Here is a 19,331-nt window from a genome sequence, read left to right as displayed (position 1 = left end):
ACTCACTTCAAATCCTGAAGGGAGTAATCCAGCATAATTTCTATTTCTTGTATAGAAATGCACATTTCCTGAAAGGTTAAGTGTCTTGGAAGTACTGATGGCAATGCCTTCACAAGTCCATCTTGCAGCAGGACTGTGGTTGCCTGTTAATTTTCACATGAGATTCAAAGGGGCACGAGGGAATTCAGTCAGCCTTTCATCACATACAGTATCGTCTCTGAAAGCTGGCATGCTAACCATTTACCCAAATATTTACTATCAAAAAAGGATATAAACTGTATGTGGATCTAACTGAGACCTTTAACTAACTGTCCCATTACTGTTCATATATACATTTACTGTATTAATGTTTGTGCTTGTGAGAGAGAGAGGTAGTGAGGTACAGAGTCCTATCACATCAATGGTAGTCTGTTTAGCGTGAAGCAGAGCTAAAAGACCATTCAGTTGTCAAAATAAAGCCTGTGGAAGTGAGCTGTGGGTCACTGCAGCCCCCAGCTCACTTGGTTTATTAGTGTGGTCTGTGCAGAGGAGTAGGCATCCTTTAATGTAGACAGCTACAAACTGCAAGGGCAATGCGGTTCTCTGAGATAGAGTTTTGATAGGGAAATTATTTGTGCTTCAGCGCAACAGCAAAGTCAATCCAAATCTCATAATTTCGCAACCGAAAGGCCTTAAGATTCTACGGATCACATTTTAAGTCATACCAATGAAATATCATAGCCGGTCGGTTAAAGTACAACGCCTGGAAATATTTATTAAATCCTCGGAAATGGCACCGTAAATTCAAAATTGCTGACCTCTTGGGTCAATGGTATACCTACAATTGCATGTACCCCTACCAAATGTAATACACCCAGGAGAAATCCTGGATGTATAAAGAGAACTGGATACAGTGTTGGAGACGAGACCCTGGTCATTCCTAAATTGTTTGGTGGCGCGTGAAGCAAAAATGAGCTGCCTCTCGAGATCAAAGGTATGTATCTGAGCCCATAGATAGAGCGTGTGCATTTGCTTAAGCCCCGCCTCCAAGCCGCAGCATCATGGCCGATCTTGGCTCAGTCAGATGAAAGGAAGGGGAAAATAACTAGTTGATTTCCCCAAAAAATATCCGCTGATTTACAGATGTCTCTTTCCCAATATAAGTCAAAAGTATGTTGTGTCCATTGACGTCACAGACATTCATGGTAGACATAAGAGTTGTAGTACCATGAAAATTCAGCATTCGGCGCACTTCCTGGGGTCGTGGTAGATACTAACCGCTTTGTTGACATTTCTTAAGGGGGAACAATCTAGCCATTTAAAACGGCCATGCACAAGAACCATAAGCATATTTTAAATACAGTATTTTAAATCCCACTACCTAGGATATGATGTTGTCCTAATCTTAGACTTGAGTAAAAGTAAAAGCTCATTTGTATAGTAAATGCTCAAGAGGATGTGATTATTGAACAGGAATATTTATATTTGAGCTACTAAAATGTGTGAGTTGTCAAGCACCAATAGCCCCTCTAAAATAAAAAATGGGTTTGTTCAATTTGTATTAATTCTTGGAGCTCACTGTCCCTGAAAAATAATAATACAGAATAAGAACTACCCAGAAGCATTTTGAAATATTTGGAGTTAGGGTACACAGCAGGATGAAAGTTAACCCCAAAACTAGTACCTGTATCCCATTTACGAACCCATTGACTGGTTTACTGCTTTGAAGGAGGGCAAGGTCTCATCCACTACACCCAAACACATCTTATGAAATTCCTGAATTTAGCCCCCACCTATAAGCATCCTTCTACCACAGCAGAGCGCTAAGGGAGCACTTCCTGTGAGGGTGTGACGGCCCCGCACAAAAGCCTCTCTATCCATACCGCAGAGCCCCGACCAGAAATATCACTCACTGCTTTTCTATTTGGAAGCCACAGGGCTGAGAGCATAGACATCTCTCTTTCTCTTGTTTCACTCCACTTATGTGACCTTTGACCTTGAGCTTAACTGAAGACAGGAGCATGGATCTGTGATGGTTGTGATAACATTGGTCAAAGTTTGTTATGGGGTTGGTATGTTGAGTAGCCTCTTCGAGAAGAGGAGCAATATAAATACAACATGTTTTTTGAGTCAACTCATCAGACAAAATCCAACAAAAGAATTCCTGGAGCATGGATACTTTGCACCTGGCCCAATAACGTCTGTTATGGTCACAAGAAGAAAGAGTGGGAAATAGATCAGTTTGCCAACCATTCAGATTTCAACTAACCAGCTCATGACTCCATGGCCAAGTGTTTTAGCAAAGGCCTAGATGACAGACACTGTACACATTTAGATATGTTCTGTGCTTTCTTGGCCCTGACTACATTTAGAATAGGTACATATTTCTACCAGATGAGTTGTCATTTGAAGTGAAGTTTGAGATAAAAAATATAGTACTGAATAAGTCTTTGCTGTCATGTAAACTAAACTGAAAATACCATGTTGTTCGTATCATTAAGGCATCTGTGGCTCTATATTACATTTTCCTTCCTTTATTTCCCATTTGTGCCTTTTTCAGGAGTTATTTTACATTTTTGAGGATGACTAGGGGATCCATGCTTACAATAAGCAGCCATGTTGTCACCAGCCAATTGATACCAGTGTAAGCATACAAATATTGGATTCTGGCTGATAAGAAAGGCTGATTTAAATGTATAGTGAGTTGACCCAAAGTGAAAGATGCCCCGCCTAAAGGTGCCCGGGTTATTTTTAAGGAAATAACGGTAACATGTATGTTCAGTATCCTTCCTCATAACATATTTGAAAGTCAATCAAGTGTCTTTAATCCTGCATTGTTTATTTATCCATCTAATTATTCAGGTACTAGCAATCGCCTTCCTCTCTACCTTGGCTTCCCTATTCCCGCATTCCCAACAGTACTACCACCTGTAGATCATTGGAAAAGTGTGAAACTTTTTGCAAGTTTATTCCGTCACCAGTGTGCACATCTACAGTATGCACATCCTCATGCACGACTAATGAAACAGTGATCCACTATTACAGAGTGCTGACGGTTACAAACTCCCCAGGGTATCTTTAAGAGTCTAATGCTGTTGTTTCTCCAATGACCAGTAGATGTATTCTCCATGAGAACTCTGACTCTGTGAAGTTTAACAAAAATACCTCTTTTCTTCAAGTATCCAAAGTCTATTCCACAATCCATCAGGGTCTCAGATTGGGCTTGTTTAGCTGTGTGAAATGGTTGCAACATGTTAATCCCTCCTCTTCTCCTACCGGCTTGTTGCCTAAATCATTTTGATATTGTGGCCGCAGTAATTTAAAAATGATGGCGGTGGATGGGGAGCCCTTATTCAGCATCAAAACGTCCCTTCAGAAAGCTACGGATGATGTCACATGCACAATGTTTTCCCTCCGTCTGTGTGGTCCTCTGCTTAACTTAATATGAGTGTGAAAGGTCTTCTGTATGTTTACAGTCCCTGCGGTGTGTTTTCAATTACGGGTCAATCTCCCCGAGTTAAGTTTGTTGCATTCACATGCAAATCCCAAAGGATAATTCAGGACCACACCCAGAGATAGCGGGACAGAGAGAAACATCTAGCTCTGATTGTGATTAGAAAATATTAAAGGGATAGTTTGGATTTTTGAAATGGGGTTGTATGAGTTACTCATCCATATTCTGTACATTCAGCCATTCAATCATATTTTAGCCACATATTTAGCTGTGTTACCTTCCCATCGGACAGCACTAGATAACTAAAGCCATTATCTGTGTGCTCTTCAAACCCACCAGACTCTATTGAGATGAAACTTTATTTTACCTTCCACAACATGGAAGATGCTGGTCTACCGATTTGCTGTCATTTGAGGATTTTGTCTCCTGCTGCCTAGATCAATCTTGTTTTTATTTTTGTTTGTGTAATCTCTTTGTTGAATCCAAACTAACCCTTCACAACATCAAAGTAACCAAATAACACAAACAACGAACCAATCAAGGCAGCAGTATTTCATTTCATTTCATTTCATTTCATTTCAAACCTTTATTTAACCAGATTGGTCCCATTGAGATCATAGATCTCTTTTTCAAGGGAGACCTGCAGCATATAGGTTCCACATGAAACATAAAACAATAAAGGACATCATACATTATATTTACAGGATACATTTACATAGTTATAGACATTTACAAGTGCCCATTGTATCAGCAAGCATTTCATTTAGCCTAGCTTTAAAGACATGCAGAGGAATGAGATTGCTCAGTTTCAATTCTTGCTGAAGATTGTTCCAAGCAAGTGTGCACTTGCACATAAAAGCTGGCTTACCTAAGACAGTCCTTGCTCTTGGCACATCTAAAAAGACTACATCATGTGATCTCAGACAATAGCTGCTTGCAACTCTCTGTGTTATCAGAGAGCAGATATAATACGGGAGTCTACCCAACAAAGCTTTATAAATAAACTTGTACCAATGACTGAGCCTCCGTACAGAGAGTGATGGTAAACCTGCCTTGGTATACAGTGTACAGTGATGTGTATGCGCTTTACAATTTGTGACAAATCTCAGAGCACTGTGATACGCAGCATCCAATTTGCTCAGGTAATTGGCAGGTGCATTCATATACAACAAATCACCATAGTCCAGCACAGGTAAAAAGGTCACAGTGACTAGCCTTTTCCTGGCCTCAAGCGAGAAACAGGACTTGTTTCTGAAAAAGAACCCTAGCCTAACCCTCAGTTTTCTAAGCAGGTTATTGACATGAAGTTTAAAAGAGAGACAATCATCAAGCCAGATACCAAGGTATTTGTAACAGGCAACAACTTCAAGTTTTGTTCCTTGCGTAGTTACAATATCTAAAACAGGCTCTGGTGTCTTTTTTGACCAGCAACTTCAATGTTCTGTGAGGGAAATGACGTTGTTTTTCATTGTAGTCTGGTTGTTTTGAAGAGAGCATATATTACTTTCTGTCCACCGTCAGAAAGGGTTTCTGACAGCAAAGTAATGCTTGAAAATATTATATAAATAAATACTGTACATTTCAACTGATTGTGACTTTTTAGGTTGCTGAAACAAGATCCCAAGGATGTGCAATGTGCAATGTACAGCACACACACACACACACACACACACACACACACACACACACACACACACACACACACACACACACACACACACACACACACACACACACACACACACACACACACACACACACACACACACAAGGATGAGCAAGATCTTCAACAAGCTGGTCAGGTGTGTAGGCCACCCACCAGTGGCGGATTTAGGATTGTAGGAGATCCGGGGCTTAGCCCAGGAGTTGTTGGGGGGGGGGCGGGGTTCAGGGTTAAAGTGCTATTTTTTACAAGTGGGGGGTGGACCGAACATCCTTTCGCCTCCTCTAGGGGGGTCCGGGGGCATGCTCCCCCGGGAAGATTTTTTTTTTTTTAAATATTGAAGTTAAAAGCATCAATCTGGTGCTCTTTCAGAGCAACATTAACCCTACCTTAATAATACCTTAAAGGGGACATATCATGCTATATTTGAACAATATATTGTAGGGCCATACCTATATAAAGTATATAAATGTTTTTTTTTTATCAAAATACCAAACAGATCCTGCATTTTAGCCATGCCTCATTTCGCTCTATTTGCTCTTTCCAGCCCTGTTTTTGCAGGGGGCTGATTCTGTGAGCTGCACCACACCCCCCTGCAGGAGCGGGGAGCGTGCGTTGAGATCAGCTGCTGGGCTGCAGCGGGGAGAAGAGGGGGAGAAAAAGAGATCTCCGTTCTCCGTGTTTTATTCTTATATGATTATATAGAGTCATTATTCATTTTTTTAAAAGCTCAATAAATAACAAAGAAGACCTTTGACCGGCACTTTTCTAATTTTGTCCAGAAGATTTAAACTTTAACGGAGATGTTTACCGGCGAAAAAAAATCTGAAACTCTGCCGCACGGTCCCCTCATTTCTTGGAAGAGGCAGAGAAGTGGGTGTTTGTCATCTGCTGGTGGACTAGCAGAGAGAATTACAGCGAGGGAGGGATTGCATTGAATTAAAGCAGCGGGAGCAAACGCTTGCCTCGGGGAGGGAGAAAAAGAGCCACAGCGGAGAATAAACAGAAGGGCAACCATGGCAACCATGCACGGGAAGTCTTCTTCACTGCTTTTGTGGCAGACTACAGCACCACTTACAGGCCTGGCATATGTACCAGGGTTTCCGTTAGCCGGTAATTACCGGTTTTTAGCTGGTAAAATGTATAAAAAACCGGTAAATTCAAAACCTGCCGGTCAACATGTCTGGTAATAATTAGGGAGGCTCCGATCGATCGGCCGCCGGTCATTATCGGCCGATATTCACTCTTAATAGTTTGATCGGTGCTCTCTATAAAAGCCGATCAGGAGAACTGGATCTGATCGATATGGACATAAACGCGAGTGAAGTATAACCGGACGCGAGAGAGAGATCAGATCAGCTGCTGAGTCTGACCGAGACACGCAGCTCTGCAGGATCACCTGAAGCCCCGCCCTCTGTTTAGCGAGCTGCAGGAGCTGCATGAGAAACTGACGGGCTGTCAGGAGAGAGAGAGGAGAAAAGAGAGGATCCGTTTCTCCCGTGTTATTATTCAAATGTAATGTAAACTTTTGAATAATGTACGTTATCTACTACAAGTAGTTTGTTTGAATGTAATCATTATGTTGTTTGTTGTTTGTGGAATAATTTATTGAAAAATGAATCGGAATGTTTCGATCTGTTACGATTATAAACTGAAGCAATATCAAAATGAGCCCCGTGAACTGAGTTTTAAACTGAAGCATATCTGCTCATAGTCCGGTAATTACCTGCTAACGGAAACTCTGCTACACAACTCTTATTATTATTATTGAAATATGACCGGTAAGTTTCAAATTTGTCCGGTAAAATAAATTCTGCCCGGACATTTGACCGGCGAGAAAAAATCCTAGCGGAAACCCTGATATGTACTAGAGCGTCTCCAGCGCTTTCGAGCGGCAATGGCCGGCGGTGGCCCAACCCCACATTCCCCTGATAGGTGGAGAATTGACCAATAAGCGGAGCACCACTTCTGTGACGTAGAAAATAATTCAAATCTGGATCAGTCTGTATCAGATCCGTTGCAGCCCCGTTTTTAGAGATTTGGGAATGGAGGAAAAGAGAGAGGGTTGTGTTTTATGACACTTGGTGAGGAACACCGGGGACACATATTCATGTATAAAAGACGTACAAAAGTGCATTTTGCATGATAGGTCACCTTTAAAGCGGACAAAAGGCACTGGAGAACACTTATTCATTAACACCCTTTAATGAAGCAAACTAATGCCTTAACTCACTCAAATACAGTCGTTTACTTATTTCGGTGAAACGAATGTGCGTAGAGTTTTAAAGGATGCGGATAGTCTCACCTTGATTCTGGCGCATTGCTTATCGTTTTATAGATCTATTCTCATCCACCATCTTTGTTTGTGACGTAAAGAGTGTAAGAGTCACGTTTCTGACTGTTGCCTGTCAGTTCCGTTGCCTGTCAGTTCCGTTGCTATGGTTCCGTTGTTATGTGTACTGAAACGAGAGCCGGTATAATTCCACGGAAAACAAAATAAAAATTGGAATACGTTATTTTAGTGTCTTAAAAGTAGACTGAGGTATGAAGGGTTAACGTTACATCTTAGAAGAATTTTAGTCATGTTCTGTATACATACTAACATATAAGGGTATTGACTTAGTGTGGTTTATCTTTTTGTCGCTGCTTTTAATTGAAACTGAGCTGTTGTGTTCATCAGTAAAGTGGAACTTCTGTGTGAACTATTCATATCTTAAACTGCACTGTAACTTTTTATTCATGTACTTTTTATTCATGTATTTTTTCTTTTAATGTTTCTTTTATTATCTTTTACTGTTTTTAAATGCCTTTGTCTGAATGTCTTTCATTTTTGTAAAGCACCTTGAATTGCCTTGTTGAAAGGTGCTATATAAATAAACTTGCCTTGGTTACTCCATTACTAGCTATAAGATTAACGTTACAGTACATCACTCTTTTTCACTTCTTACTCAGTCAGCCAGAGTGCAGATATCACCATTAGATTCACAAACCTGAAACATCATCCATTTCTTCACTGCTGGTGATGACATTGTTGTCAGCTGCTGATACTGCTGCTGCTGCTGCAGCTTGTGGCGCCTGCTTCGATGAAAATAACTTTCTAATATCCATAACTTTATAGGCTATTAGCTTAAAACTCGTCAGGCACTAGGAAGGATCACTTCTTCTTCAGGGCAGGGAAGGCGACGCAGTACGCAGGCTAATGTCCCACAGCGGCTGCCTCTCTGGTGGACTCCGGTACTGCACATTACTCCCGAGACAACATTTTTTTTAAGTGAAACATCCGGGGCTTTTCAGAAAACATCCGGGGCTTGAGCCCAAGTAGCCACCCCCTAGCACCGCCACTGCCACCCACGTCTCTTATATTCACACATGTACATGTACACACATGCACGCACACACACATAAACGTATACACACACACACACAGTTGTAATTTCATAACTCGTTTGTTGGAATCGGTGTAATTCCTGCTGTAAATCAAAGTGACTGACAGAAGTGATTACATTAAGATCAGTTTTCAAACCCAATGACATCCTGAACTCCTCATTCCCTCTTGAGCCAGATGTGTATCATCACTCTCTTCCCCCCCCCCACCCCTCTCTTTCTCTCCCTCATTACACACATATTTTCCGTGTCTTTTCTTGGCTCATCTAGACTTCAACTCCTCCGCATGGCATTCCTCCTCTGTCGGCCAGAGGCCCGGCTTCTCCTCCTGATCTAACATAATGCAAAGACTAAACAGAAAAGTGCTTCCTATTACATAGAGGAGGCAGCAAGCGGATCAGAGTATTCCAATCAGAGGGGCAAGGTGTCAGTGAGCATTCACACCTAGACCCTCTGGTTTGAAGATGTAGCAGGAACACTGGGTTCAGGTAACTGTCCCGAACTCATACCTGTATAGGTCAACTCCTCACCCAGAGCCAACTCCTAATTAACTCCGGGGTATTTGAGTCACCTGTGGCATCATGGCAGCCTTTGGTTCGTTTGCTGCCTGCCTGTTGCCACATGGTCACCTTAAGGGTAAATTGTCAGATACTATTGTCATGTTTGATCAGCAACTTAATATTCCTCATGTGCATCTTATATTAGCACTGAATTACATTCCTTTTTATTAGCCTACTGTCAGCTTGTATCCTGGTCCACCTGGTGTTTCTTTGGCCAAGTGTGATGCCTGAAGTTCCTGTTAACCTGGAGGGATGTGTGTTGTTCCCCCCTGGCCCTGCTTAGTAATTTAGTAATCATACTGAGTAGTGGTAAATGTATAATTACCCAAGTTAAAAGATTTAAATGTACTTCTGTATTGTAATCTAATGTACAACGTGTTTTTCCTACTAGGTGGTATCAGCTGCTGTTTTTTTAGGTTTTGCTACAGTTAGGTTTTGCTTGAGTTAGGTTTTTGTTTCAATTTAGTTTGCTGTCTTATATTTAGGATTTTAGTGTATTTTACAGTTTGCTCGTTTGGACCAACTGGATAATTGTTTCTTCTGCTGTATACTCATTTGTTGTTTCTTTGCCCCTTGTAGTGGAGTTGGAGCCAGCTAGTGGTGGAGGCTAGGCACACAGTCTGATTCCCTTCACGGCTTGTACTGTAGGAGCACTGGGACACAGTTTGTAGTGAGTTTTGATTTGCAGTGAGTTTTGGTTTGAAGTGAGTACCGGTGGTGGATAAGGGACACAGCCCTGTTAGCCTGCCTCCCCCTGGCTGGCATCTGCCCACTCCCCTTTTCCCCTCATTGATTTTTAGTAATTTTCTATATAAAGTTTTACCAAGAATAAACAAATAAATGTGATTGACATTTTGAAATAAACTGTTAAACGTTTTCATTATAATTGAACCACGTCTCTGTCTTGTGTCAGTCACAAACTTGTAGAGCCTTCTTATTTCTGAGGTGTAAATGAAATATCTCCTAGGGCGAAATTCCCCAGGTGGCGTTGTCAGGCATTTTGGTATTCGGGTGGCTCTGCCTTTAAAAACGACCACCCCGCCACAAAGACATTTAATGACTCCAACTCTTGCAAAGTTGAGAGATAGATGATACATGTTGACAAGGTGTCAGATTACACGTCATACATTTCTCAGATAACGTGCCCCATGGTTTCTGTAAGACAAGTATTTAATGATGATATATACTCTCAATGGACCAAATGATTGATGTGAGGACGAGACTCACTGATACATGTCGATGTTATAGGCTGGTTTCAGAGATGTTGCCTGTACTCCCACAATATGAAGCTATGTCTGGAGCACCGTCTACATTCCACCCTGTTACACATGAAGTAATGTATTCAACTTTGATAACACTTTGATCCACTTACACTTTACTGTCTCTATTTTGCTAATGTCAATTACTTAACACTTTGAGTATACTTCAGTGGGAAATATATATATATATGCATTTTAATTTGACAGGTATTTTTGATTGTTATTATTCGTTTTTTTTAAGCAAAGGACATAAAATGCAAATATGTCTTCTGGCACTTTTCTCGAAGGCTGCTCAGATTGTTGGACCTAAATAATTGTTAGAAACCTCAACAGTTCAAAATGTACAGTATATTTGACAGGAAACCATAACGATTAGAGAAACAAGCGATGCTTTGGATGCTCTTCCCTCAATCTGATCCTGTACATGTGGCCCAAATCAGATTCATCTTGAAATCTCTGGCCCTAGGTTTACGGTTCTAAGCCCCTGTGGTCTTTTACTACACCTTTTTTACTATTAATAAAAAGGCTTGCTAACATTTTCTCAATGTTAAGCATTGCAATCCCCTTGTAACCAAAACACCTTGAAATTGATATTTTCTTTATGAACCGTTATCACATTAATGTTATTTAGTACAGACTTAAGTTGGATACATACACCCACTGGTGTTTGCACTTCACCGGACTGAGAACATGAGATTGTAGAATAAAAGTGCTGCAGATGTTGAGGCTTGCATGGCTCACAATGGAGAGGCCTCAGATTCTATTGTAGGAAGCAGGAGAACTAATTCCTTCATTTTTATTTTCCCTCTTTCTCCTGCCAGGCTGGGATGCACCCTGCTGCATGCTGCCCACCCGCACACCGCCCCACTCCCACTGACTGCACCCAATTCAGCCTTTACCCAAATCGCTTAGTCTGGCCCCACCCATATGGGAACAGCTTTTGTCACAAGTAAAAAAAAAAAAAAATCTTTTCAGATTTGCCTCCCTCCCTCCTCTCTTCCTCCTCCCTTCCTCCCTCCTCCCTCCTCAGCATCAAATGCAGCCTGTGCGCAGCGTCCCGGCCGCGACTCTCTCTCAGAGGCAGCAATGAGGAGGAGGGATCGTCGCCCTGCTGATACCGGGAGGATGCAGTAACACCCGTTTGTCTTCTAGTGGGATCATATTTGTATATTTCTCGGGAAAACAAACAATACGTTGCGGATTTGGCCTGTCCATCACTCGGATGCAAGCAGGTAGGAAGCTATTGTCCTTTTGCAAAGTTATGGAGATCTGTTGATTGAACCATGGTGGAAGGAGCTGTGTTATTTATTAGTTTTTTATTGTCCATTTCATATTTCTATGTTGTCATTCATTTCTATTGATTTATTTCTGTTTGGATTGTTTATTCTGTTTTTGTGGTGAACTTTAATGATTTCTTTCTGAGACATTTAATCGGATTTTTCAGCCTAAGTGGTGCAAAAATATTCCTTATGTAAGGCATTTAACAGTAATAGGCCTATATTGATTTTAACAGACTTTTTAAAATCCGTAAATCCGAAATAAAACAGTTTTCTATTTGTTTAAATAATGTTCTAATCTAAACACATTGTCCCACTTCTTTCCACTTGCAGTCGCGATGCTGTAACATATGGCATTACAGTTGTTGCTTTTTTTTTTACATTTCATTAAATATATATATAACTTAATGGGCTATTAATTTGCTTTACAAAGAAAACTGTGATATTTGGGAATAAGGCAAGGCAAGGCAAGTTTATTTATATAGCACCTTTCAACACAAGGCAATTCAAGGTGCTTTACAAAAATGAAAGACATTCAGACAAAGGCATTTAAAAACAGTAAAAGATAATAAAAGAAATGTTAAAAGAAAAAATACATGAATAAAAAGTACATGAATAAAAAGTTACAGTGCAGTTTAAGATATGAATAGTTCACACAGAAGTTCCACTTTACTGATGAACACAACAGCTCAGTTTCAATTAAAAGCAGCGACAAAAAGAAAAGTCTTCAGCCTGGATTTAAAAGTAGTAAGAGTTGCAGCGGACCTGCAGGTTTCTGGGAGTTTGTTCCAGATATTTGGAGCATAGTAACTGAACGCTGCTTCTCCATGTTTAGTTCTGACTCTGGGGACAGAAAGCTGACCAGTCCCTGAAGACCTGAGAGATCTGGATGGTTCATAATTTAGCAGGAGGTCAGAAATGTATTTTGGGCCTAAACCATTCAGTGCTTTATAAACCAGCAGCAGTATTTTGAAATCTATTCTTTGACACACAGGAAGCCAGTGTAAAGACTTCAGAACTGGAGTGATGTGATCCACTTTCTTAGTGTTAGTGAGGACTCGAGCAGCGGCGTTCTGAATCAGCTGCAGCTTTCTAATAGATTTTTTAGTGAGACCTGTGAAGACACCATTGCAGTAGTCCAGTCTACTGAAGATAAAGGCATTGACAAGTTTTTCCAAATCCTGCTGTGACATTAGTCTTTTAATCCTAGATATGTTCTTTAGGTGATAGTAGGCTGATTTAGTAACTGTTTTAATGTGACTGTTGAAACTCAGGTCAGAGTCCATGACTACACCTAGATTTCTGGCTCTATCTGTTGTTTTGAACATTGCACACTGAAGCTCAGCGCTAACTTTTATACGTTCTGCCTTGGCTCCAAAAACCATTACCTCAGTTTTATCTTTGTTTAATTGGAGAAAGTTCTGACACATCCAGTCATTGATTTGAATAAGGAAAGACTTACCTCAGATCTTGTGTCAAATATTTAGAATTGCATCTAAAAGTATTTTCTTCATGTTACTTAAAGTGTCAGGTTTCGTGCTTGTTACACTGAATTGAAACTCTATGCTTGAGATGTAGACGTGGTGAAAAAAAAAAGTTGAAATGAATGAAACAATCCTTTTTTATTAAACTAGACGATTAACCAAGCTTACAGAGTTGGAGACGGACATTTGCTCCACAGCGCCATCCTTTGGTCACTTTGCCTTATGGGGGCCTCTGGCTCTTCCTGTGACTCCCCCAGGGGGGCACAGCTTCCTCTTTCAGCTGACTGCAGTGGAAAATTGTTCAAATGAGCGCCTTCTGTGACCAAGACTCATCATGGCAGCACATCAGTTTCCCCTCTTTGCTGAATAATTGCAGGCTTTTCGTGTCTCTAAGTCATGCAGTGGGAGGGTCATTTTTGTATTCTCATTTATTGACACGGTTTAACAGTTCTTGTGGGCTTGTTTTTTATGACCGTCTGTTTGGGGCTGGTTAGATGTCGGCCACTGGGTATGTTTTATTAGACACTGTGGTAAACTTAAGACAAATAGTCTCCTTGCAGTTGGATGGCAATGCATTTTCTTTCAACCTAAAAAGAAGAGGTTATTATTGGTATTTTCAACAAAGAAAACTGGATTTGAGCAGTTTCTCTGATGCATTGATATGATGCTGTACATTCTTCCTGTCAATTAAGTCTTTTGGAGCTTTGCCAAACCCAGCACAGTCTTGTGTCCACACTGCAATAACAACTAATTGAAAGAAAATGTGTGTCTGTGGACTTTCAAGCCAATATAAGATGCCCCCCCGATGGTTTGTCCTCCATCTGGACTCCCACAATGTCAACATGTCTGTCACACACCATTGAAGCCCCTCACACAGCCAGAATGTATGCGATCACTGTGGGTTTTCACTCTGGACTTCTGTAGGAAATGAACTGTTGGGTTTGCAGTCCTGCCGCAATGCTCCTCAATGATTGGCATCCAAATGATTTTCTCTCCTTGAGTTTGGAATGGCCCGCGTGACTTCATCACCACAGCCATGCTGACGAAATGAAGCTGTCGTGATGGTCTGCTGCATCTATCCAAACTTGGCCAAATCAGAATTTTCTTTACACAGTGTATCAGGATTATTGGCAACTTCACACGCATACAGTAGAAACATGAACCAGTAGGCTGTCCGCAGCCCACATCTATATGTTTAATGTTGTTTGTACGCATGACAAGGAATGGAGTGTAGCTAAGGAAACCAGATATGGTCATTACTGAAGGGGGAAGGTTAACCATTGTGGCGAACCTCCAAGCCACTGTCTCAGCTCGTTCAGAGGATCAGGGTTCATCCTCTCCTTCCCTCTACCCGCAGAGCAAGACTCAGAGGAAATAAATCTCCTCTCAACCACAAAGCTAATGTATCAACTCTAGAGAAATGTTTTATATATTTAACAGAGTGCTATAATGGCCATTTTTCTTTTCTGCAAACTTGAGTACTTTGAGGAACGCTCTTAAAAACCGGACTGTATTGAGACGCCCTAATGATAGTCTAGAGCTCTGGACCATGTAGGTGTCTCTAATATGTTGGACTAGGCTGCCTCCATGTGGCCATACATGCATCAAGGACCTGGATTGTAGACCTGGACATAGGATACAAAACCTTCTCAATTCAAGTCCACATGTTGGGTTTTTGTAAATCGTATTTAAGATTCCAAACGAGATCATCTGTTTGTCATCTCACTTACTAAGCAGAGGTAATTATTACTTCAGCAAGTATCACAAACTGAATGAAAAACCTTTTGCAATGTTGCAGATAGGTGGTTGCTATACTGATACCCTAGTGTTCTCCGGAACAGAGGGAAACAGCTTTAACAAGCAGACCTCTAAACTTACATAGAGACTAAATTGAAGGTCTGCAAAGTCACAAACCCTCAAAGTACACCCTGTAGCGAGTAAAACTCTAACACAGAAAATACCTGTCTATGCTGCCCCAGAACGCCTCGTTGGAGATTTCTCTTTCTCCATTATTTTCTTCCTGAGTATAGTGACGTAACGGTCATACAGTAGTGACCAATCCGCGGAGCTCCTCACACACACACTCACTCAGCCTTATCTTTTCTCAGCCGCGGCTGTGTGTGTGTGTGTGCTCAGGCTGAGTTCCACGGTGTCTCGCTGTCTCGCAGACCCCACGCAGCAACCAGGAAACGACACCAGTAATCCAGCTCACATTGTCCGCTCCTCGAGCCTCAAAGGGCGGAGCAGCGAGCCCCGCAACGTCCCGCCAACACGGCACCCAGACCCCACGCAGCATTCTCATCTGTTTGTCATTACTGGTGTCATTTTCTGGTTGCTAACGCCATGGTAACACATAATCACTGGTGTTCCGCTGTAACGGTGGTGGACTCATCAGAGCAGAGTGGGCGAGCTGACCAATCAGAGCACAGTGGGCTCATAGGGAGGCGGGGGGGGGGGGGGTTTAGGACAGAGTGAATACACATACTATACAGAGATGCTGTATGAGAAACCAATTTTGGAACATTGAACAATGTAAATCTATTCTGGTTAGGGTTAGGGTTAGGGTTAGGGTTAGGGACCTCAACAATGGAATTATGATCAGTAGAGATGGCCTTTAAAAGGCGGGGTGATTATATGCTGTTTTGTTCCAATTGTCATGTTATTGCTTGGATTACATCATCAAGGTTAAGACTCTGATGACAGCACCAGAGGAAAAAGTCATGTCATCACTAAACTGATTACGATTTATCCAGAGGGGCACATGAATGTTTGTACCAGTGTTTACAAATCTGAGTATCTAATGGTTATCGAGAAATTCCAGTCAAAAAACACGAGTGTCAACCTCATAGTGGGGCTTGAGGAAATGTCATAGGACTATTAGGGTTCATCTTCTGGCAGTAATGAATGTCTGTACCAAATGAAATGGTATTCCATCTGGTACATATGGATCTATTTAGCATGATAAGTGAACATGTTGACCTCTTTGTTACGATAGATGAGAAGTTAAGGCTTCACTTAAGTCAGTAAGATTCATCCTCTGAGCACCATGAATACTGTATCTCTGCTGAATGTAAAGGCAGTCAATCCAATAGGTAGCAAGACGTCTCACTAAAAAATAAAAATGTGATTCTCATGTAGGTGCAAGACGAAAAATCAGGGTACCATTTAAATGTAGGAAAGATTCATTGTCTTTACAACACATAAATATGTCTGGACAATTAATTGAGACACATTTTTTACGACCCAAGTGGTTGACCAACTGACGTTGCTATTCCAAGTTACACAACAGCTATGAATCTTGTTTCTTTCAACTTCTTCTACAAAGTGTCCTTATGTCTTTTTCTTTTCTCTTCATTTTTTTAGAGCCCGCCCCAACTTAACAATGGGCCCCATTCCCCTGTGTGTGCTGCTCCCAGTGACGGTGCTGGCTGTGGTACTGGCTGTAGCTGCTGAGGAGAATGCAGTTGACGACGAGTATACCTGGCCACAGTGGAAGGTGCCTCTGGTAAGGCAAAGACACACTGTCCCTCTAAGCAGTCCACACTTTTCAGCGCGTCCTCAGGCGCAGCTGAGTGGGACCTGTGGGATCGAGTGTCAGCGTCGCCTTCCTGCCTCCTCTCTGGATGACCTGGAGCAGTTCCTGTCCTACGAGACGGTCTATGAGAATGGTACGCGCACGTTTACCTCAGTTTCTGTGCAGGGCCTGAATGAGGTTGCTTCCTTGTCCCAAAACATCTCATCTAGGTCCCGGCAAAAACGCGAGGTGTACGGCACTGATACCCGCTTCACCATCTCTGATAAGCAGTTCTCCACCAAATATCCCTTCTCCACCTCTGTGAAGATCTCCACAGGATGTTCTGGGGTTCTTGTGTCGCCTAAACATGTTCTGACTGCTGCCCACTGCATCCATGACGGGAAGGACTATCTAGATGGGGTGCAGAAGCTGCGAGTCGGTATTCTAAAGGAGAAGTCCAGACGAGGGAAGGGAGGCAAAGGTAGAGGAGGGCGGGGAAAGGGCAAAAGGAGAAAGGGAGACAAAGATGAAGAGGAAGCGCAAGAGAAGGAAGGAGACGATGGTAAAGAAGACCGTAAAGGAAAAGGGAAAGGAAGAAAGAGCCGCAGTCGACGAAGTGCAGAATCGGGGAAACCTTCCTTCAGGTGGACGGGGGTCAAGAAGACCCAGGTGCCTAAGGGCTGGTTCAAAGGTGTGTCTGAAGGACTGACTGCAGATTATGACTATGCTGTTTTGGAGCTGAAGAAAGCACCTAAAGTCAAGTACATGGATCTGGGAGTTATACCCTCTGTGAAGAAGCTTCCTGCTGGGAGGATCCACTTCTCTGGCTTCGATGATGACCGTCCTGGAAACCTGGTGTACCGATTCTGCTCCGTCTCTGATGAGTCAAAGGATTTGTTGTACCAATACTGCGATGCCAAACCGGGCTCCAGTGGCTCCGGAATCTACATCCGTCTCAAAGAGCCAGGCAAGAAGAAGTGGACGAGGAAGATCATCGGGGTTTTCTCTGGGCACCAGTGGGTCGATGTTAACGGGAACGGGATGCAGCAGGATTACAACGTGGCGGTCAGGATAACACCCCTCAAATATGCCCAGATCTGCTACTGGATCCATGGGGACTCAAGTCTGTGCAAGGTAGCTTAGAAAAACACAGGATCCCCCTTGGACCACCAACCCTCTCCCATTTCACCTCTATACTAAAGGCTCCCCACTCTCCAACCAGGGGCTCAGACGACTGCCTCTCCCAATCCTGCCTCCCTTTTACCTCCTGTGCCTCCCAGTGACTCCTGTTACATAGATCTAAGATCACACACACAACCCACATTCAGCCATAAAGACTCAGTGTTGACAACAACAGGAATGTGTCTTCGTCAAGAGAACTGTGGCTGGTTAGCTTTTCTAATTTATTTGCTAAGAAAATGGAGAAAAAAATATGTATTATGTGTATTTTGCTGTTTTGCTCTTCTATTTGGATTGTTTTGTTCTAGGATTTGACCTTTTTGGATACAATGTTGTAAAGGTTGTGTATTGACCCTGGTACATTTAATCTATTCAAACTAGGCTTTTTATGGAGAATATTTCCAAGTGTTCTCCACCACTGTAAAGAAGAGCGCGTGCATTGGCTTTGACAAAAGACCCAGAAGAAATTAATGTAACTTTTGTTTCGCAAATGAACTATATAAAGATAACATTTTTTATAAACATTTTAATTGAACAAACTGGTGTTTTGCATTTTGTAGATCTAGAACTTTGTTTTTTTACAACTACCTTTAAAAAAAAAAAGAAAGAAAGAAAAAGATTGTTTGTCTGTCTAAATAGAGAAAGGGTCATTATGGATCCTGGATAGATTTCTTATCTGATTAGTGAATCACACCATCTTTTCTCTGTTCTCGCAACACAGTGAAATGGGGTTTCATTGTTGTGCACATAATTATACCGGTGCTTATCCAGAAAACGTGGTGCTAATTTATGAAACTGTAAACTCTATTGGGGGGGCGGTGGTGGGGATTTATCAGAATATATTTTGATAGCCTAGTGCAGTTACTATGTATTTTATGTGAGGCTACATATGTGGGTTTTGTTAAGATGGGAATGAACCATGTAATGATATACTTGAGCTGTTGATATTTCTCTAATTCTATTGGTTAATAAGATTACAAATGAAATCTGGGATGTGATGTTTTTTACTTTTTTGTTGTTTCTGTCCACAAATTATTCGTATCCTTTTGAATACCAAACATCTGATATTAATGATGCGGATTAATGACTACCAACCATTAAATCAAGATTACTACTTGTGTGTGTGTGTTTGTGATGATCCTCAATACGAAAAATCAGATTAATATTTTTGTGGAATGGGAAAACTGTCGCACACAGTGATGAACCCAAAGGAATCACCCCACTGTATTTCCCCCGGCTTTTAGCCACTTTACTAATCTGGTAATGTTGATGTGGTGGGATGTATATTCATGAAATAGTCCTTTAATCTGACCTTTCTCTATTTTACATTATATGGAATAAATAAATACTTCATGGGCAGTTCAATCCATCATTGAATTTATTGCACCTCAAAAGGCTTACATGCACTGGGGTGGGCCATAGTAAATAAAATAAATGTACAACTGAACAAAAATACAATTTCATGAAAAATGTTAATAATCTTCCGTTATTTTCTCTGAATCATATCAGATGCTCACAACCAATTGCTTATTCGTCCACTGAAAAGACAACACACAGAGTAAGCATTACATCGGACTG

At 41.6% G+C, this 19,331-nt stretch overlaps 1 protein-coding gene across 1 annotated transcript; it reads left to right on the top strand.

The window, feature by feature from the left end:
- The first annotated feature begins 11,378 nt into the window (after positions 1-11,378).
- Positions 11,379-18,869, top strand: prss35 (serine protease 35). The gene is made up of 2 exons (XM_034102072.2): positions 11,379-11,531; positions 16,424-18,869. The coding sequence occupies exon 2, from the start codon at positions 16,443-16,445 to the stop codon at positions 17,715-17,717; it is 1,275 nt and encodes a 424-aa protein (XP_033957963.1). The 5' UTR covers positions 11,379-11,531; positions 16,424-16,442; the 3' UTR covers positions 17,718-18,869.
- Positions 18,870-19,331: the final 462 nt, after the last annotated feature.

Source organism: Pseudochaenichthys georgianus, chromosome 16 (assembly GCF_902827115.2).
Source record: "Pseudochaenichthys georgianus chromosome 16, fPseGeo1.2, whole genome shotgun sequence".
NCBI classification, from domain to species: domain Eukaryota; kingdom Metazoa; phylum Chordata; class Actinopteri; order Perciformes; family Channichthyidae; genus Pseudochaenichthys; species Pseudochaenichthys georgianus.
Note: the sequence above shows the minus strand (reverse complement) of the source record. Positions and strands in the feature narration are given on the sequence as shown.